Consider the following 22,727-nt stretch of genomic DNA (forward strand, 5'->3'; position numbering starts at 1 on the left):
GTAGAGAGCTTCATGGAATGGGTTTCCATGGCCGAGCAGCTGCATCCAAGCCTTACATCACCAAGCGCAGTGCAAAGCGTGGAATGCAGTGGAGAAAAGCGCCGCCACTGGACTCTAGAGCAGTGGAGACGTGTTCTCTGGAGTGACCAATCACGCTTCTCCGTCTGGAAATCCGATGGACGAGTCTGGGTTTGGCAGTTGCCAGGAGACGGTACTTGTCTGACTGCATTGTGCCGAGTGTAAAGTTTGGTGGAGGGGGGATCATGGTGTGGGGCTGTTTTTCAGGAGTTGGGCTCGGCCCCTTAGTTCCAGTGAAAGGAACTCTTAAAGCTTCAGCTCCAAGAGATTTTGGACAATTTCACGCTCCCAACTTTGTGGGAACAGTTTGGGGACGGCCCCTTCCTGCTCCAACATGACTGAGCACCAGCGCACAAAGCAGGTCCATAAAGACGTGGATGAGCCAGTTTGGTGTAGAAGAACTTGACGGAGCTTCACAGAGTCCTGACCTCAACCCCATAGAACACCTTTGGGATGAATTAGAGCGGAGACTGTGAGCCAGGCCTTCTCGTCCAACATCAGTGGTTGACCTCACAATTGCGTTTCTGGAAGAACGGCCAGAAATTCCTGGAAATACACTCCTAACCCTTGTGGAAAGCCTTCCCAGAAGAGTTGAAGCTGTTATATCGGCAAAGGGTGGCAAACATAATATTAAACCCTGTGGATTAAGAATGGGATCACACTCAAGTTAATTTGCATGTGAAGACAGACAAGCAAATACTTTTGGCAATATAGTGTGTGTGTGAGAGAGGATGTGTCTTGTATTTAGCCCTTTGTGAGGACCAAACATCTGAATAATCGTAAGAAAACTTGAAAAGTATTGTACCAGTCAGTTGTCCGTGTATGTTTCTTGCAGGTAAGTTCACCTGTATTGAGGTAAAGTTCCACCTGGAGAGGCAGATGGGTTATTATCTGATCCAGATGTACATCCCCAGCCTGCTGACCGTCATCCTGTCCTGGGTCTCCTTCTGGATCAACATGGATGCTGCACCAGCCCGAGTGGGGCTGGGTATCACCACCGTACTGACCATGGCCACTCAGAGCTCGGGCTCTAGAGCTTCACTGCCCAAGGTGGGGTATGAATATTAAATCACATTTTCATAATTCCTTCCATCCATCCATCCATCCATCCATCCATCCATCCATCCATCCATCCATCCATCCACAGCATCTCTGCCTACCGTGACCACTTATGGCTTGGGCTGCACAGCTTCACTGACCAAAGTGGGTTATGAATATTAAATCACTTCTCCATCCGTGCATCCATCCATTCATGCATCTATTCAGAGCATCACTACTATAGTGACCCTGAACACTCATGATTCTTTCAATCCCCTATTTTCTCCAATTATCCATCTATCAATCCATCCATCCATTCAGAACTTACTGATCAAATCACTTTCAGATCACTTCATTTCTACATACTTCCTTCTGTTTATCCACCAGTCTGTCCATGCATCCCTCCATACACCACAGCACTGTACCCAGAGAGCATGTATTCACCCATGCGTCCATTAAACGTCCTTCCATTCATCACAGCTCACTTCTTCTTCCACTCTTCTTTTCATCCATCAACTTAACCATCCACCCAGCCATCAAGCCATCCAGACGTCTACCAATTGACCCATGCATCCCCTGTTTTCTCCACTCATTTGTTTGACCTTCAATGTTTTTATTAAAACATCTTTTTACTTATCCACCTTTCAATCAGTCGGCCCATGCAACATTCCATCTATTCATCTGTCCTTTCATCCATCCCTCCATCTACTGTACTGTAACCAAAGGGCATTTAGTCAACCATCCTTCCATCCACCTATCCATTCCTCCATCCACTTTTCTTTTTATCCAACCATCCATACAGCCAACCAACCATCTTATTGATTCTTCAATGATCTTATCAATCCCTTATCTTCTTCACTCATCCATCCATCCAGTAATGCGTTGTGGGGGTTATTAGTCCATTGCTCAGAGAACTCAGTTATAATTCAGTAGGTCATGGCTTTGATTGTAGCTGATAGCATTTAGCTGCTGCCCTCAGCTCAACACGTAATGCCCATTCTGCTCTGAGGGGTTTGTCCTTGAACTGGCATCTTTAAGTCACTGCAGATAAGAGTGTCATCAGTATGATTAGGGTTAACGTCTCACTGCATGAAGGGAATATGTGCATGTGTGTGCCGTATGTGTCCTATATAGAGTCCTAATATGCATGGCTGCATGTGTAGCTCAGATTTTAGGTGTACAGTAAATATTTAATATCTCTATATAATTAATTCTGTATGTATTAACTCTGATGTGGGGTTGTTCTACGTAAAAGCTAAAATTATCTGGAAGACAGCGTGTTTGCTCTTCTACTGGCTCAGAACGTGTACTGAAATTAAAGTGTAGTGAGGTGTTAACAGCAATTTTACATTCATTTAATTTATAGGAAAAGTTCTAACCCTTTTTCCTTAAAACTAAAGAATTTTGTTATTATTACAGCAATTCAGGAATACATGTAATGCAAAGCTGCCCAAAGCTGGAAATCTACAAGATAGGCTTTTTCCACATGCCCCCTTGTGGCCATTCTGCTGGTGGAATGGAAATTGACTTGGATATTTTTTTAATTAACACAATTTCTCTCTTTCTTCATATGAAATCAATCCGCCAAAGTGTTTGCTGTCTGAAGTTTGCTTCTTAGGTTTTGCACTGGAGCTTAGAGGCTTGAATAGACTTGCTTACGTAGTTTCTGACACCTACTGTTATCTACAGATGTGGGCAAATGTAGATCGCATTGCTGAAAACAGTAGCAGCAGCCACTGTAAGGCCGGATTCACACATGCTGTGTCGACTGTGTTAACCGGTCACACAGGCTGCGCATACGAAGCGGCAGAGTGTCCCAGATGCTGCACTGAAGAGGCGCAGCATTTAAAGAACAGATCTAGATTGTTTTTCCTTCATGCCATGTGTGGTAATACTCTGAAATAAGCCAGAGGGGAAATAAGCCTTGTTGAGGATGCTCAGCAAGCTGTTAGCCATCTCGGACAGCACATCACACCCCCTGCAATCTGCACTGGATGAACGGAGAAGCTCATTCAGTGGCCGACTGTTACAGCTGCGCTGTGCAAAAGAGGCCGTGTGAGATCTTTCTTACCCACTGCTATACGGCTCTACAGCAGCTCTCTCTACTGCAGAGACGGCACTGATCTCCTGCTGTCTGATCTGTGCTGAACCACATCACTGTATCTCTCCTCCCATTCATACACACTGTAATACATCACAACTGTTACTGTAATGACACTGTAACTGCACTTCATGCTACAATACAGATGCAGCTCAGAGTTAGTGATGTCTATAATATGTGCTGTTAGACTACCTCATACCACCCAGTGCCTGTACAGTAAAATACAAATACAGCAAAAAATACAGTCTATGCTATATATATGCTATGCCATGTGAATATGTAAATAGCTATACCTTTATACTTTATTTTATTTCTCTTGTACTTTGACTTTTGTCTAGATTTATTTCTATTTTGTGTTATTCTGCAGGGTTTATGTAAGCTTATGTGTAATTATGTGTTGCTACTGAAACACCGCAATTTCACTCCGGGATCAATAAAGTTCTATCTGTCTATCTACAACCCCAATTCCAGTGAAGTTGGGACGTTGTGTAAAACATAAAAACAGAATTCGATGATTTGCAAATCCCTTTCAACCTCTGTTCAATTGAATCCACTACACAGACGAGATATTTAATGTTCAAACGGATAAACTTCATTGTTTTTTGCAAATATTCACTCATTTTGAATTTGATGCCTGCAACACGTTCCAGAGAAGTTGGGACAGGGGCGTGTTTCCCACTGAGTTACATCACCTTTCCTTTAACACTCAATAAGCGTTTGGGAACTGAGGACACGGATTGTTGAAGCTTTGTAGGTGGAATTCTTTCCCATTCCTGCTTGATGTCCAGCTTCAGCTGCTCAGCAGTCCGGGGTCTCCACTGTCGTATTTTGAGCTTCATAAAGCGCCACACATTTTCAATGGGAGACGGTCTGGACTGCAGGCAGGTCAGTCTAGTACCCGCACTCTTTTACTACGAAGCCACACTGTTGTAACACGTGCAGAATGTGGCTCGGCATCGTCTCGCTGAAATAAGCAGGACGTCCCTGAAAAAGACGCTGCTTGGATGGCAGCAGATGTTGCTCCAAAACCTGTATGGACCTTTCAGCATTAATGGGGCCTTCACAGATGTGCAGGTTACCCCTGCCATGGGCACTAACACCCCCCACACCATCAGAGATGCTGGCTTTTGAACTTTGCTCTGATAACAATCCGGACAGTCCTTTTCCTCTTTGGCCCGGAGGACACGACGTCCATGATTTCCAGAAACAGTGTGAAATGTGGACGCGTCAGACCACAGGACACTTTTCCACTCTGAGTCAGTCCATCTCAGATGAGCTCGGCCCAGAGAAGCCGGCGGCGTTTCTGGGTGGTGTTGATATGTGGCTTCGCTTTGCATGGCAGAGTTTTAACTTACACTTGTAGACGGAGCGACGAACTGAGTTCACTGACAGTGGTTTTCTGAAGTGTTCCTGAGCCCATGTGGGAATATCCGTTACAGAATGATGTGGGTTTTTAATGCAGCGCCGCCTGAGGGGTCGAAGGTCACGGGCATTCAGTGTTGGTTTTCTGCCTTGCCGCTTACCTGCAGAGATTTCTCCAGATTCTCTGAATCTTCTGATGATATTATGGACTGTAGATGATGAAATCCCTAAATTCCTGCTGTTGCACGTTGAGAAACGTTCTTAAGCTGTTGGACTATTTGCTATTTTAATGTAACTTGTGTTGGAATGCTAGTTAAACATTCTGTGCTGCAAACAGATTTGGTCTGTCTAGTCAGAATGCTGTCGAGGATAAACAGATATACTATAAGTTATATTTTAATTGAAATGCTATTTTATTATTCTGGAAAAAGGAATGTCTGTATAGCTTTCTTGCTGCTCCACAGTTCAGACACTGTGTATGAAAGGCCGGCATGCTCAAGCTATAGCGCTCATGCTGCCGGGTTGCTGCCACCACACAGAGGCATGTGTGGAAAAGGCCTCAGGCCTGAATGTTGCCTGTACTACCGCTCTTTACTGCAAACTGGGCTCAACTACCTCTTGTGCTCATATGCCCTGTGATGGACTGGCGACCTGTACAGGGTGTTTCCTGCCTTCTGGCCAACGAACACTGTGACAGGCTCTGGCACCCCCACGACCCATGAGGATAAGTGGCTTAGATAATCTTTCTATATGTGTGTTGGAAGTATTGTTTGCTCGCCTTGAACGAGACAGTGTGATGAACTGTATTGCTATAGTTCTTGTAGTTATAATTGTGTGATTAATACTTTGTTACAGGTGTCGTATGTGAAAGCCATCGATATCTGGATGGCGGTGTGTTTGCTGTTTGTTTTTGCTGCATTGTTGGAATATGCCGCCGTAAACTTCGTCTCTCGGCAACACAAAGAGTTCTTCAGATTGAGGAGGAGACTACGTGAGGAACAGCGGCAGCGAGCTGTGAGTAACACACACACACACACACACACACACACACACACACACACACACACACACACCTGTGGGCTGTTCACATGCACGTCTGTCTTCTGTAGACCCCCCACCCCCTATTGCCCTGGGAAGAGAGCCATTCTAGTTGTCTGTCTCTCGAGAGCATTTGGCTGCTCTGCCATGCCATAACGCTTCTACAGAATCCCACATCTGCACGATCCAGTATTCCGTCAGCCATGGAAATATAGGCCAAAGCAAATTGCCACGTTTTCTTTCCCCTCTTGGCTAAGGAAGTCATACAACTGTGGAACTCTCTCTACTAAAGGCAGTGTGAGTGCTTCTGGGGTCTTGCATCAGAGTCAAGTACAGTATTTTCTTAAAGGGCCGATATTTTTCCTCGCACTTTATTGTAGTTTAGCATTTTTGAGAGAAATGAATATATTTGGTTTTATTTAAACTGAAATAAAAATAGACTGTTTTTAAAACCTCTATCCATCCTTTAGAATGAAGCTGGCTGTTTTTGTTACATTGCCTTTAAGACTGATATGCGTAAATTAGCTCTGTGCTGATTGGCCACCCTGTTTCTGTGCCTCGTTTAAAAAGCACTCTGGGCCTCTTGGAAAAATGTGGAATGAAATGTGGAGCAAAGCATTTAGCTCCTTTTGGATGTGCGGATTCTTTGGAAGACTGAGGTGATCTATTTGCTTCCTGACAGCCAGGAACAGCACGACATTTAATCAGGTTCCCACATCTTCCACTCCAGTAACTCTGCTGCAGGCTGTCCGGAAGAATAACATTCCACATCACCTTATTAGGAATGGGTGGGGCTACCAGCTGTAGGCTGAATAAGCGGGACTAGACTGCCATGGCAGAATGGGCGGTAATATGTGGTTGTGGTCATTACATTGCAACCATGATGTATTTTCATAAAAGGGACTGTTTTTCGCAGCTTAGTTTCTATATATGGACAAACTGAAGAGGGAATAATATATTTAATATATACATCTTACATCAACCTTTCTTTAAAAAACAAGGACAGTTTTCATGAATTGAGCCCTTTAGGTTTTTTTATAGAGAACCTTTTCTTTCCGAAGGTTTCTCTGAGGGTAATCCAGGTCCAAAATCCCTTCCCAGGATTTTGTTCCAACTGCTTGACTTCTCGAATTTGCTCAAGACAGCAGCGAAGGTGTTCAGAGAACACGAAATCCTCTAGACTCTGCATGTCAGAAAGACGATTCTGGAAGTGTTGGTAAAAAATGTTGGAATTTTAGAGACTCCTTTGCTCTGGGACTGGCAGCCCGAGAGAGCAGAAAGCAGAAATAATCTCTCCTCCACTCCTCTCCCCCGCATCATCCCTCCATCCTCCTGCAGGGCATGCCAGCCCACTGGGGGAGAGTGTGTACGTGTGTCTGTGTGTGTGAGCAGGTGGAGCTGTGTTGCCTTTACCTGCCCCAGAGCAGCTTTGTTAGGCACATGCAGGCAAGCATGCGTAACAGCAGCACAGCAGCACATACACACAGGGTTTTCCGTTCACTTACTTCAGCAAATTTGGAATATGTGCATAAAAAAAGCAGGATGGAAAAGAAATGGAAGAAAAAAATATATATCACAAAAAATATGCATGAATGAGATGAAAGAGTTGGTTTATCGATAGAAAAAAAAGCATTGACAAAAACCTGATAACAAGAAATGGTAACTTTACAAGAGAAGCAAGAAACATGCTCTATTTTCAATGCAAGTCAATGGAACCAGAGTTTCTTCCAGGTAATTTTGCGATATTGTTTTTGGTCCACTCGAAACTTGCACACAACTTAAAGAACAACAGGTACATTCAAATTATTCAAAAACATGTCAAAAATGGAGATACGAGGTTTTTTCCTGACAGCAGCGATATTTTTCAAATAAAAGATGATGAAGCAGGAATGAAACTGAGCCTCTGCTCTTCAACTTTTCATTCCTATTCCCAATAGTATTTCACAAAACCAGAAGAGAAACCTGGAAACTTCTTCCACAGTTTATATTTTAAACTAAACTGTAGCTTCACGCAGCCGACTGGGGTTCGATTCCCCGCCCAGGCTACTGCACTAACAGTAGAACTGCTCACACAATATTCACCCACCACTGCGACACGATTAAAACTTACTTGTCGTTCTGGATGCATGATTATATATATATATATATATATATATATATCTGCTGTTGGAACAAAACCTTGTATCTCGTATTTTTGTTGATTTTCAGTTTTTGACATAATTTGAAAATGTGTATATATATATTATATATATATATTAATATATTTACATTACTTTTACATGGAAAGTAAAGTACGTTTTCATTTGCTTGTTAGAAGCTGCACAGTATAAACGGCCACGTGTGCCAACAGGAGCCGCCTCAAACACATTCACAACAGACAGACTTGCAGCGACATTAGTGGGTTGACACTTCCTAATGTGATTGTATGTTAACAGGTCAGAGATGTCGAGTGGCGTGAATAGTGACCCGTTTAATGAGGGCTGAAGTCGCGGTCACAGTTTGCTGTCACCTAGTGAACCCCAGCGAATGTCAGTCCAAGTGTATTGCTAATGGCTGTGTCTCAGTTCACATACAATCATACTAAACTGCATGTAATTCTAGTGCTAGTGATGTAGTGTTAAGTACGGCAAGTGCAGTTTGAGACCAAGCCAGTGGTTTTCCTTTGTTGCTATGCCTGTAATTGTTAGATGGAGCGGAAATACATGCCTTTCATTCCCACCACACTGAGTGCGTTTACATGAATCTAATAATATGGGAACTGCAGAAAACCAGATTTTGTCAGTACTCAGATAAATGCGCTTACATGCACTTGAGGAATCAGACAGTGGGCAGACAGATCTCTGCGTTGTAACCAGCCAATAAACTCACAGAAGACGTCACTTTTCCTGAAAATATGGACATACATCATTTAGAAGGTGAAGAATATTTAAATCCTTCATTTCGTCAAGCATGTCTTTAGTTTCCACACTGAGAAATCTGATTACTGAGCTAAAATCCAGCTCAGTCAAATAACTGCAGGATTGATTGTGATCGGATTATTAAGTATTATGTAAGGTAAACACACTCAGTGTATTGCCTTTATCAATAAACCAGGTCTTTTCATCTCATCCATGCAGGTATTTAGGCATTTTTCTGAATTTTTGTCATTTTTAAAATTCACATAATGTAGGTGGATGGGAATTTCTCTACTGTCTGATTCCTTACATTCTTACTCACCAAGCACTGACCTGTACACAATATGCACCCACACACACACACTCACACACACACACACACACACACACACACACACACACACACCCTCTGAACCGAACACATCTCCCAGTAAGAAACACACTTTCCTCTGGGCATAGAAAGGGCTTTGTCTGTCTGTCTGTCTCTCTCTCTCTCTCTCTCTCTCTCACTCACTCACACACACACACACACACACACACACACACACACACACACACACACACACACACACACACAAACCATACACAAAGCAGAAATGTCAGAGACTCAGAGGCAAATAAAACAAAAACAACAAAACTCATGCAAATTGGAAAAGAAGAATGTTTAATATATAAATTTGTCGTTTTCTTCTAGCAAATGAAAAAGTAGAATAGTTTATGGTGTCAGACCTGATCTCAAAAATGACAATACACACCTCGGGGCAACCGGCTTAACTGTTGGCTCTGAACTGTGGTAAAATCCACCCACAAGAGGAAACACCTCGCAAAGATCTAACAAACAAAACAGGTGTGTCAGATTACTGTTCAGGTAAAGGGCAATGACGATTGGCTGTGGATGGTGGTGTGACAGTCACATGATCACCAAGGGAACTCTGGGAATTGGTGTTTTCCAGAGAGTCATGGAACAGAGTGACATCACCACAGCTAGCGAAATGCTATCATTAGCGTACACTATGCAGGATGTGATGTTTTTTTCACCTCCCGGAATGTGTTCCCACACACGCACACCTACGTCCTTAACTGGTGATGCTTATTATATGATATTCCAAGACGTGGATCTAAATACACTGTTATTGATCAAATTAACAGTGGAGAGGTACAAGCAGGGTGTTGTGAGGCAACAAAGCCCCCCCCCCCCCCAAAAAAAACTTGTTTTTCCAGATTTTCCACTATTTTATATCAACAATATTCCATATAAAACTCATAAGACCTTTAAAGGTTCACTGGTGGTTCTCGATAGTAAATTACATGTCTGTATTTGTTTTGTAGTCATGGGGACCCCTGGTTCCCATCACCACCACTGTGAAGACAGTGAGTTGATTTCTCTACACATCAATCCACTTTCTTTACATTTCAACCATTGAATTACGCAGAAAGTCTGTGGAATTACACTGTGAATTCATAAGCAGCACATCTGATTTAATGTAAAGGATTGTTCATATATAGCCAGTATTAGTTGGTAACTGTGAATACTTGAGTTACTCGAGTAGAACCACCGTGAAGTCACTATTTGTTTATTTGTATTTTTTGCATGTTAGTTATTTTTGAACAAATAAGTGCTTACTGCCCAGAGCTTTAAAGGCCTTTTACAGCATAATGTCCATCATACATAAGGAGCTTCCATGATAATGACCATTAAATAGTGACGTCCTCGTTGCAAAGCGTTTGGTTTTGAGTTTTTAAACTCTATTTTCTTCTTTGCCATCCAGGCCATGACAAAAATACATGAGGAAAACTTCAAAATACATGAGGAAAAAAACCAGTTAATGAACAGGTTTCCTTTCTGTGTGGTGAACATTTTAAATACCTTTAATATTTTACCCGTTTGAGGGGCTAGTTTGTAGCTGCAGTCTGTATTCGTGTGTTTGAACATGTGAGGTTGGCTGTGCTGCTCTGGGACTCTGAAGACCAGCTGATGCATCAGCAAAGTGAGGAGTCATCTTCAATTCTCTGTGTATGAGTGTGTGTGTGTGTTGGGGTACACAGTGACCTCGATTCAGAGCTGTGTGTGTGTGTGTGTGTGCGTGTGCGTGTGTGTTGAGTGGAGAGGAGGTGGAAGAATAATTGTACTGTGTGAATAAATGATGTGTTATGGCTGTTTCTTACTAAAGGTGCGTGTGTGTGTGTTGTTCAGGCTTCAGGTCAGCTCGGGGCAGCCGAGGCGAAAGGCAAGAACAACGATGTTACAGGCAACACAACGTCCTGCAGGAACACTCAACGCCAATGCAGCGCCTGTGCACGGGTACACACACACACACACACACACACACACCTTACTCAACACTAACCTTAACCTCAGAAACCAAAACATCAGATTATAGCTGCACTATGTGAATTTGGGGGATTTGGAGACCTCTTTGGTGGAAATGCGCAATTTTACGCAACATGTGGGAAATCATGTTATTTGCTTCAGACCCTTGAGTGGATGAATCTGATGAGCGCGTTGAACGAGAATTCAAAGAGAACTTGGTCAAAACTTGGTGAAGCACACATTTTCTGAAGATTTGAGTGAATTATTTACTTTTGTCATCATACATTCATCTGTATAATGTTTGAGCTCATCGAGTCAGACCTTATTTTTGAGATGTTAAGTAAAGTTTACGTCTTATGTAAAGACGGTTAATGTGGTTTAAAAAATCCCAAACTGACACCCCTGACTTGAATTATTTGAGGCTCTTACAAGTTTGGTGCATTAGGGAATGTGTATCTGATGAAGGAATATGGTGTTTTTTGGACAAAATACATCACGTGGAGGCCTAGCCTGGTTCCTATTGTCCTTTTAGTTTTAGCAAATCTCAACAATATTATTGCTGCTTTAATGCACAACGAGTTTATATTTCAATCTTGGTACCCAAAAAGCAAACACTATTGGCAATTGTCCACCTGGCAGTGTAGTAAAGAGTGGTATAGGTACTAATGCTAACCCTAACCATCTATATTACACCACAAAAAGCTAAAATGCACTTGTTTATACTTGTTTTTGAAAAAACAAATGATGAAATGCATAAAAACTTATTCTGTGTTGTAACTTTGCTGTTGTTCATTTACAGAAATAGAAAGTAAATTGACCAGCCAGGCGGTCAACTAATCTCAGCAAACACAAAGAACTAGCAAGCTGGAAATCTCACAGCTGAGTTGAAGACGTAGGAAGACAGCACTGATCAGTTGATATGGCCATTTTTAGATGTTAGCTAGTTACCTGATCATTGTGAGCCCATGAGTTGTGAAATTGTGGTAACGTGCTTTTTGCTGTGTGTCCAGTTGCCTCTTTTCACTAATGAGCTGTTCTAGCAACAGAGCAGATGCTGTATATTAAAAGCATTCAGATATGAACTGCCCTTTGGTCAAAACCAGGTCACTTGTGAAAAAGGCCAATAAAGGCTAACATGACTCAGGGTACAAGGCTCTGGTACGGTCAGTCAACCGATTCTCTTTCTCTCACACACACACTATGAAACCCCATACACACCGCATGTAGTGCACACTCATAGAGTCATACACTACACACAGATGCCTCGCTGATGTGTCGTGCTGTGTCAGCTTCTCATGACAAATGCCTCAACGAGTGATTATAAAGATGGCCGGGAGCTTCATAATCAGTGATTAGAACAACACCCTGCAGCCACTTTCCAACCCAGTCTCTCCTTCCGCCAACACTGCTCTTCTTCTCCACCACAGCTCTGAATGCTAGCGTTAGCCTCCAGCTCCACAGATTCACATCCATTGTTTCCTAGTTTATCTTTTATAAGCTAGTTATAGTTATAGTTATAAGCACAGAGACTGAAAGAATACATCACCCAAACTGTGCTAACACCGCTAACGGTGACGGAAAGCTAGCTGGAGACTTTACAAACTGCACCTTCCACTTTTCATTCAGCATTTGCGAGGTTAGCATTGTGGTTTGTCTAACCCAGTATTTCCCAAAATACATCATGTAAAGGCATTTTCCAACAAATTTTGATGCCTTGAAGTAAATTTAAAGGGAATTCATGAATGGTCAAAAAAATGTAATTCTTCTTCAATTTTACATTCAATATTGCACAATTAAAAAAAAAATCAAAATAGGTAAGGCTATAGTCTTACCTTCATGTGCGTTTGTTGACAGTTCATAATCTTCCTTAAATTTCACTCCAAGGCATCCAACTTTGTTGGAAAACGTCTATACATGATGTATTTTGGTTACCAAAAATAAAATTCCTTCTTAAATTTTACAATCAATATTACACCAAATCTGCCAAAATGCATAAGGCTATAGTTTTACCTTGGTTTGTGTTTTTTGAGAATGCATAATCTCCCTTAAATTTTACTCCAAGGCATCAAAATTTGTTGGTAAATGCCTCCAAATGATGTATTTCGGCCAAAAAAATGTAAGTCCTTCTTAAATTTTACAATCAATATTGCACCACATTTGGTAGAAAATGTAATTCTGTAGTCTTACCTTCGTATGTCTTTTCACTGTTCATGTATTCTGTTAAATCTTATTCCAAGGCATCAAAATTTGTTGGAAAATCCCTATATGGGATGTGTTTTGTCCAGAAATCCATATTCCTTCAGTAAATGGACATTCCTTATTGCACCAAACTTGCCAAAATGCATGGCAAAATACATTACAGTGTGTGATTTTTGACCATTTATAATGTCCTTTGAATTTCACACCAGGGCATTAATATTTGTTAGAAAATGTCTGTACATGATGTATTTTGTCCAAAAATATTAAAATTCCTTCTCAAATTTAACAATCAATATTGTACCATATTTCCAAAAATTCAGAAGGCTATTGTCTCACCCTTCTGTATGCGTTTTGACCATTTATCAATTCCTTTCAATTTCACACTAAGACATCAAAATTTGTTGGAAAATGACTCCACATGATGGATTTTGTCCAAATATATTAAATTACTTTAAGAGAATACACATTTATTATTGCATCAATTTTGCCAAAATATGAAAGACCATAGTCTTGTGTGTGTGTGTTTGACCATTCATAATCTCCTATAGATTTCACACCAAGGCATTAATATTTGTTGGAAAATGCCTCCACATGATGTATTTTGTTAAAAATAATCCATATTCCTTCATAAAATGTATAATCGATATTGCATCAAATTTGCCAAGTTGCATAAAGCTACAGTCGTACCTTTGAGTATCTGTTTTTAACCATTCTTAAATTCACTTAAATTTCACTTCATGGCATAAAACTTTCTTGGAAATTTTGGAATTTAAAAAATGTATAAGCTAGTTTTCTGCACAGAGACTGAAAGAATACATCACCCAAACTGTGCTAACACCGCTAACGGTGACGGAAAGCTAGCTGGAGACTTTACAAACTGCACCTTCCACTTTTCATTGAGCATTTGCGAGGTTAGCATTGTGGTGTGAAGCATCTTCTAACCCAGTATTTCCCCACTGCACAGCCCGAGGTCCTTCTGCATGGCTGTTTTGTGTTTTCTCAGCACTAAAACACACCTGAGTCACGAGCTAATTGTGAGCTGAGTCAGGCGTGATAGAGCAGGAATAACATGAAACTCTGCTGAAGCTGAGAAACGCTGAGTTAGCTAAAGGCTACAAAGCAGCGTCTCCTGAGGAAACCGATTATAAAATCTGTGGTAACTTATTTCATTAAAGAACTCCTGAATAAAGCACTTCATTATATCATGACATGGTACAGCCGCAAAGCCTGTTTAACATGGCTGCTAACACTACAGCAAGCAAGTTCTACCAACATCATTTTTCCAGAAGGTTTTTCTAAATGCATGAACACTCAAATCAGTTTTTCTCCTTAAAATGTATTTATAAAAGAGAAAGATTTGTAAAACAGTATAATACATCTGTTTACCCTAGGCAGCTCTTAATGCTTTCACAGAAACCATTAAAGGTTTCTGCTGGTTTCTGGTGATGTCTAATAAACTGTAATGATATTTTGTGTTTTCCTGATGGGTTGATATCACAGTGGGAAGTCTCATGGTATAACAGGTATGGAATGATTCCAGATACATTGGCTGTTTCCCTAACGGAATCTAAAGGTGTCCTACAGGAAACCAGTGGCCTCTAATAGTAACTAACAGTAAAAAACCAAACTGTTCGATATGTAGATTAACAAATGTCAGGACTGTTTTCAAACCCTAGCCCTGCAGGCCTGGCAAAACCCAAATGTTGTTTCGTGTCTGAATTTCCGCATCTTTAAGTTGGATTGTTATTCATCAGCTTTGTGTTCAAATTTTCCGTTCCACCTTAAATAGTGCAGCAGTTACATTCAGGCACCTGTACAGGCTCCGGAAAGCAACTGCTGCACGATTCAATGTGGAAATGGAAAATTTGAATAAGAAGCCAATTTAAAGTTAGTCAAATTTGTCTCATATGTGCATCCCTTATGCTCATGCCTGCGGCCGTCAGACAGTGCAGGGATTTAGAAAATACTAGTCATTAAAGCTGCAGCACCGACTGGTTCACAGTTTGTTGTAGCACAAACCCTGAGATTGCGTCCTCGTCTGGTGCAGCTGACCGAGTCAGGTGGTCCCTCAGTACATGAGATTTTACAGCTGATGGTAAACCGAAGTGCGGCAACAGAAACCTTATTGCCCCCTACAGTTCCTGTTCTGTTTTACAGTCTGTCAGGACTGTGATTATTTCTAACACTTTTAGAGAACTTTCTTAAAAAGGAAACACTGTGTTGACATAAAAAACCCATTTCAACATTTCTTCACAGACTAACCGTTGAGCCCTAGTCTCTAGTCACTCACCTCTGAAGTCGTGCATCATTCATCATCCTCTTTCGTGCAGTAAACAAAAAGGTACCAGACATTTTGTCTTACATGCATTCTTCAAATGTATGTCACTGGACATACAGAGCACACTCATCAAAACTACGATATAAACCATAAGTTCACCCTGATGTTCTCCACCGCTGACTGCCAATGCAACGTAACCTACATTGGACAACACTAGCTGGTTTGTTTGGATTGGTTTGGTGAGGTGAGCGTTAGCTTGCGTGCTACCAACATTAATATTTCCACAACCTCATAATTCAGGGGATCCAGTGACATTCAGAGGAAAATGTATGTGGGACAAAATGTATCTTGTTTTGAAACTTGCTGTTCACCACAGGACATAATAGTCATGGCATAGAGTTTTTAACATGGGTGGGCCTGACACCAACCACATGGTGCACGACCTCATGAATCCACTGTAGTACTGAGATCTTCTCTGATTGTCCTTCCAGGAGGAGCAGCTAGCTCAGCAGAATCAGGATCTCTTCTTTCCCGGATACGGTCTGGACACCTTCCTCTCCGGAGACGGACCGCTCTCTGAGACGGCCGCCATATTTGCTGCTTTGCCTCCCGGCCACGCCCTCTTCGAGATCCGCCGGCGTTTCATCGACCGCGCCAAACGCATCGACACCATCTCCCGCGCCCTCTTCCCCCTCAGCTTCCTCATCTTCAACGTCTTCTACTGGCTCACATACAAAGTGCTTCGCCACGAGGACCCCCACGCTGTCCTGTGAGTGAGGGCTGCTGACCAGAGGACAGGACATCATAAACAAGCCCCTTTCGCACTTCACAACTTGACATGCCATCGATGCTTAGAGCTCCTCAAGTTCTGAGGACGGAATACTTAGGGGACACCAGGATGGTCAGAGGAACGTAGGTGTTTAACCATTTAAAGGGGCCATCAGGAGAAGAATCCTTCGATGACCTGAAGTGTTTTCAAAACACACCGTTCACTCCTCAGTAGATACAGTCCATATGCAGAAGCTAAGCTGTGACCCACTGGTAGTTCAGCCACAACCATGAAAACACTGAGCACTTTTACATGCACTTAATAATCCGATGACTGCAGAAATCTGATTTTTAAATCCAGTCAACTTGTTTACATGCACTTGAGTAATCAGATAATGGGGAAACTACATGAGTTAGACAGTAATCAGATTTCTGCTTTACCACCAGCCAGTAAACTCACAGATGTTAGGTAAACATAATGTAAAACTTCATGCTGCAACTTTTTTGAATATGCATCATCTAGATGGCAACGGATATTTAAATCCTTCAATACGTTAAGCATAGATTTACTGTCCCTCAGCAATGCTGCTTATTTTCCAGAGTCGTTTTTCACACATGTGCAAACTGAGAAATCCGAAAGAAATCAGAGTAAGAGTTCACTGAGAGATCTGATTAATGAGATGAAGTCCAACTCTCTTAATCAGATTTCCAGACCGGACTCTGATTTAAGAAGTTGGAGTATTGCTCTGATTATCTGATCTGATTATTAAGTGCATGTAAACGCACTCATTTGCATATGATCAGCTGTTGTATGTTCCAAAGCATCCAGACATCCGTAAGGTTTCTGATTCCCCTGAAGATTTCAGTCCAAAGCGTTACAGTTTCTTACACGTCGGCGCTTGGACTGCTTTTTAAAAGCAGCCAGTAAAAACTAAAGCATAAAGACAGGTTGGAAAATGACCAGATAAAACATGAATTTGAAAAAAAAAAGTATTCCTACATAAAACATAAATATTAGAAGTGGGCATCCAGGGAAAAAATTCTACACCTAATTGTAGAATAAGACTCTTTTGAAGCAGGAAGAACGCTGAGAGTGCAGGAATGCACAGACTGTGAAATGTGAAAGGAGCTTGAACATCTCAAGGATTAAACCACTGCACTAGGAGTGCAAGCAGACCGAACTGAACATTCTGTTTGGCTCCCATGTAGGATTCTGTAGCTCCCTTTATGAAATCCATTTCCTTTCATGATGTCCTATCGATCACTCCCAGGATTCCTCTGTCAGTCAAGACATTCTCTGATGATGAAACACGGACTTTTCCATCTTACACTTTATACGCAATGAGGTAGAAACTGATACGAAAGCACCAAAAGGTCAGTGAGTGTGTGATGCCCAGGACACACCGACCCGACGTCCTCCCACAAGCTGGATGTGTGTGCTTTACACAGCTGTAACTATTCAGAATTCTCCAGAATCTTCTCCACTTCTCAAGGTTCAGCTTGTTGGTTCATTTTTTGAACATTCAGCCGAAAATTCAGCCCCAGAATCTTTACTGTACCATGGCAGTGTAGAACAAAAACGGTCTGCATTAGGGAGGCTTGTGACGGGCCGACCCACATTTTTCCAGTTCTGGAATGAATGAACGCTGCCAGGTGGTGTCTTCCTCTCTGTTAGCTAGCATGAAGGTCCAGGAACTCTTGCCAACTTTATATTTTAGCTTGTTGTGTTCTTTCGCTCTCTGTTTGACACGAAACCTCTGCAGGTGCTTGATTAAACTGGTCGTGCTGTACGACGCCGCTGGTCTTCCACCTCTTGACGCATCGGGCGGCCTTGCTTTTCGGTGTTTTCAGACTAAAATATCTCCAAACAAACAACGTTTTATGTGAAATTAAATCTGGGTCTGTGACATTTCATGTTATGTTATATTACTTTACAACGGGTTCATGGTCCAGCGCAAACCATGGACTGGAATATGGATCGATGAGTGGATCGGCCCTGTCCTTCCGATAACCGACAGTAAATTACATCAACATTAGTCCAATACTGATATGGATCGGATCGGTCCGATCTGAACTACAGACCTTTTTGATGTTTAAAACATTTTTTGAACGCTAAAAGGTGATGTTTTCCACCTTTCCCCTCGAAAAAAGAGGGTGGCAAAAAGTGGTCAGCAGCTACAGGAATGAAGGTCATATAATGTACATGTACAGATGTACAGCCAGCATTTCAAACCAGAGGACTATCAGACTAACAAATTGGACAAGCCAGTGAGCCACCGAGCAAAAACGTATTCAAACGGTTCACCACTAACTAGAGTTTGCAGTTCATCAAGTTTTACTACCTTGACCTGAAGGATGTCTTTTCTCAGAATTCAAACCACCAAATCTAACTGGGTGAGTGCTGCATTACTGCTGTAAGAGGCGGGCAAAAACCTTTACAAAGAGGTGGGCGATACGGCACAACAATATAATACCGTGATACTTGATATGTCACAATATTTACAGACATCTGATTAGCTAGAACAGAGAAAAAGAACCGGTAGTGCTACATTAAAACATACTGTTCAAAACTGTAAACACAATGATTTTATTATTTATTATTTTATTATTTATTATATTTGGCGTACTGTGTTGCGCTAGACCAGGCATGACAAACTGGGGACCTTCCTCAAACCGGGAACCTTCTGAGCCAAAGTGCTGCAATGATTGTCATTTACCCGCATCTAACGCTCTGAATGCGGTTCATAAAGGCTTTTCTAATGATCTGATTAAACGGGACTAATTTCCTTTCTGTATAATGAAACATGCAGTCGGTCAGCGTTCTACAAGTACTGGTGATATGCACATTTGTTTCAGAGAAACACACTATGGTATTGTGACATCATTTATCACGATAACAATATACTGTATATTTTGTCATTTTGCTCAGCTCTATTTACAACAAATATAAAGTTAGCTGTTTTTTTTTTCTTCCATTCTTTCTAGACCTCCACAAGAACGCTTTTAAGACAGTGCTGAGTCTCTGTGTCCTGGGCTTAAGATGTACTTGGTAAGATAAAACAGGTCTGCTCACTGCTGACATATAACGTGAACTGAATATGACAAGTGAGCTGGTGCACATTAATCACTTTACAGAACTCGCAGGCTGATGGACCAGTTCGCAGAGAGTGATGCTACCATGAAGATACTGTATTGTGTAAAAGTCAGAGACAGGTATAGGAGAATTCACGTGCATGAGGGAGAAGAACATCAAAGGAAAATGAGAGGAAGTTTTTTTTAGTAAATAGTAAACACTATGGAGAAATTGGCTTTCCTAACAACCACCTGGAAGACAGTGACATGCGGCTCTTTTACTGCCCTGTCGTGGCTCCACAGCTGAATCAGATCAGCAGGTAATAATAAAATAATCCTCCTCTACAGTAAAATAAAGCTCTGCTGATCCTTCAACACAGTTTAACAGTAAATGGTCTTAAACGCTGGAGTTGATGTAGAACTGCTGATTCACCCTTTAACCCTGAAGATCAGCGCAGACGGCTGGTCACCATAGCAACACAGACGACAGTCTCGCCCAGCTAGTAGCTATGAAACGGTAAAGAGAGATGAACATTGATCATTTGGAGACGAATGGACTGATTAGTGTTTATAGTCACTCCAGCTGGTTTCCTGATACGTTTAATCTGCAATGAGAAACTGACGAACACTAAAAAAGTCGTGAGGCTGAAGTCGCTTCTCGTTCACCAGCTTCTTGTTTGAATTGTCCTGTTCCACCTTAAATAGTGCAGCAGCTGCATTCTGGCACATCAGGCACCATTTAAGGTGGAACGGGAAAATTAGAACAAGAAGCTGGCGAATGAGAAGCGACTTCAGCCTCGTGAAAAAAAAAATCAAACACTGAGACGTTTTACACAAAAACTGTTCTACTTCTGTAGAAAATATCCTGCTGGAGACGTGAGAAAAGCAGCTATAGCTGTCTGTGAGTCTGTGTTTCTCATTTATATTTTTAGTCTATATTAAGAAATTAAGACATCTATTTTCAGCCAAGATGGTAAATCTAACTTCAATAAAATGGACATAAAATGTGGCTCCCAAAGTGGATTCATTTGTGTTGAAAAGACAAAATGGCCTTTCTTAACATTTGGGTTGTGACTCTTGGGTTGGACCCCTAAACTGCCCCCTTCAGATAAACAGCACTGAAAGCTTTGATCTCTGAGAGAGAGGAGAAGATCAAGCTGCTTCAGATCTGAAAACATCCACAGGGGTTTCTGTCCATCCTTCCACTGTGAGGAGACCACTCAGCGTTGTGGGGCTGAAAGGACGTGTAGCTGATCAAGAAGAACCTCACTGAGAAAAGGAGACGGACACATCGAACAAAGAAGCTGGACGATGGACTGACCGCCCCAGAGTCCAGACCTCAGCACCACTGAACGGGTTTGATCACTTCAGAAAATCATCACCAGCTTCTCAGACTGAGCTTTGGAGGCGTGTCTGCAGGTTCTTTGAGGAGCTGAAAGTGAGGCTCCTGAGAAGAACGGAAGCTGGAATGAAGGTTGAGTGGAAGAAACAAAACGAAAAAAAACTTGATGGCTGTTTTGCCTGGACATGAAGGAAATGAATGGTGGTCTCTGACTTTTGCACAGCACTGTATGCCCCAGTAAATCAGGTTTAATGGTCACGTATGCACAGGATGTGTAGGGAGAGCTAAATTACATCAGTGGCTGCGTTCTTTTATATTTCCCCGAAGGTTTTGGGTTCTTTTCACACTCATCACTTGCTCTTTTTTCTTCAGTGTAATTTATTATAAATGTATAAAATGGTGAAATACTTTCTGACTCATTATTAAAAGCACTCACATACAGTTTAATGCCATCAAAAACAAAAACAAAACACACTTTAACCTTAAAAACACACGGAGCCAGGTTCAGTCAACTTCAACACACTTCTTCTCTGACATCAATCTGTCAGTCATCCTTTCCTCAGCACCACCAACATTCACCCTGACTCATGAGGCGGCGGCATGCTCTAATGACTCACTCCCTCATCAGATCAGCCTCCTTCCAGCAGCAGGAAGAGAAATCCCAAGAAGATGAAGTTACTGGACAGAGACACAACTGCCCTGCTCTGTCACCCCAATTCAAAAAACTATTTCATTAAAAAAAATCATAAACTAGACATCAACATCTAATTTACATCGTTTATTCAATATTTTAATGATTTAAACAAAAACAGTAACATATTACTAATTTAATTCGATTTTTTGCCATTATGCATCTCAAGGTTTGATCACTTTGGAAAGACGAGTCTAGAGCTCAATCTTGTCTGTTTGGTCACCATGACAACTTCAGTACGGACTGAATTCAGTACAGTATCTATTACGAATAAGAGCTTCTACCTTCATAATGTCATCATTATCTCCAGATCAGAAAACAGCATCACACAACCATCCTAACTTGACTAAGCCTCCTAAACACTGTCCTGACTTCAGGATGAACCCCAACAAGATCCTAACTTCGGTTTGAGGCCCGTTTCTATGATTTTTAGGCAGCGTAGTTCACTACCAGCATAATGAGCTCCGTTTATTCCTACTGTAAAACGCGGCTTTCACTGGGAGACGTTTTTCTCTTCTAACTCTGCGTTTTAAACATCTCAGACGCTGCCGACTCGAACTCCACCGCCCCTCTGACCACCTTCCTGAGTTAATGTAGAGGATGGAGTATTACAGTGATGGAGGTGAATAATGAGGAGGCGGAGCTGAACCTGTGTCTGTTTATTAGGAGGAGGAACGTTAGCGCGCTCGGCTAAAGTGTTTGGGAAATGGAGACTGAAACTGGGGAGCGGGTGCTCTGATAAACAGCAGGGGGCGCTCTGATAAACAGCAGGGGGCGCTCTGATCAACAGCAGGGGGCGCTCTCACAGCATTCACTACTTACAGTTTAGCACACTAGTTTTGTTTTGACCTTGTCTGGCTAGCTAACTTGATGGTTTTGATTATGTGTTTGTATGGTCAGTTGCTAGGTAACAGACATGACAGTTGACTGTCAACTTTGATTGAATAGGCTACGTTTTACATAAGTTGCTGTAAGACAAGATTCCGAAATTAGGATCAGATTTGCTTCTGTAATATGAATTTGTGAGAAATGTTATCTTGACTTGTCAGATCTTTAGACAAAAAGACAGGAAATTCCTGTAATACGGTTATTATTTAATTAGAATGTCGTTCTGAATATTAAATGTAGTAGAAAGTTATTTGGGATATACATTTCATTAAAATTTCATTCTGGATATTAATTCTATTACAACTTCATTCTGGATATCTTATTCAGAACTGTACTTTGGATATTCATTTCATTAAAGTTTCATTTTAGATCATTCTGGAGGTTAATTTAATTAAATCTTCATTCAGAATAGTAATTTTAATTAAAATTCTGCTTTTTAAAAACTATTATGCCTGTTAATCAAAGTTTAACTTAATTCTTAATTTAATTTTATAAGAACATCTTTTATTAGAAATGTTCATCATTCTGGACACATCTTACAAAACCAACAGACCTACAGAGTCTGAAATAACACAGCACAGCAGTGCGGACCACCAGCCCCTCTAAGAATCTGCTCTTATGACCGTCCATCTCTCTCTCCTCTAAAGTCTGGCTGTGGTGAGATGAC

At 41.5% G+C, this 22,727-nt stretch overlaps 1 protein-coding gene across 1 annotated transcript in view; it reads left to right on the forward strand.

Moving 5' to 3' along the window:
* glra4b (glycine receptor, alpha 4b) overlaps positions 1–18,589 on the forward strand; it is a 41,309-nt gene extending 22,720 nt beyond the window's left edge. The window contains exons 7-10 of the mRNA XM_017721897.2: positions 914–1,128; positions 5,435–5,593; positions 10,706–10,813; positions 15,791–18,589. Of these exons, the coding sequence (XP_017577386.1) occupies positions 914–1,128; positions 5,435–5,593; positions 10,706–10,813; positions 15,791–16,072 (764 nt within the window). The 3' untranslated portion in view covers positions 16,073–18,589. The remainder of the gene's footprint in view (positions 1–913; positions 1,129–5,434; positions 5,594–10,705; positions 10,814–15,790) is intronic.
* The last annotated feature ends 4,138 nt before the right edge of the window (positions 18,590–22,727 follow it).

The sequence above is a fragment of the Pygocentrus nattereri genome, chromosome 23 (genome assembly GCF_015220715.1).
Source record: "Pygocentrus nattereri isolate fPygNat1 chromosome 23, fPygNat1.pri, whole genome shotgun sequence".
Classification (NCBI taxonomy): Eukaryota; Metazoa; Chordata; class Actinopteri; order Characiformes; family Serrasalmidae; genus Pygocentrus; species Pygocentrus nattereri.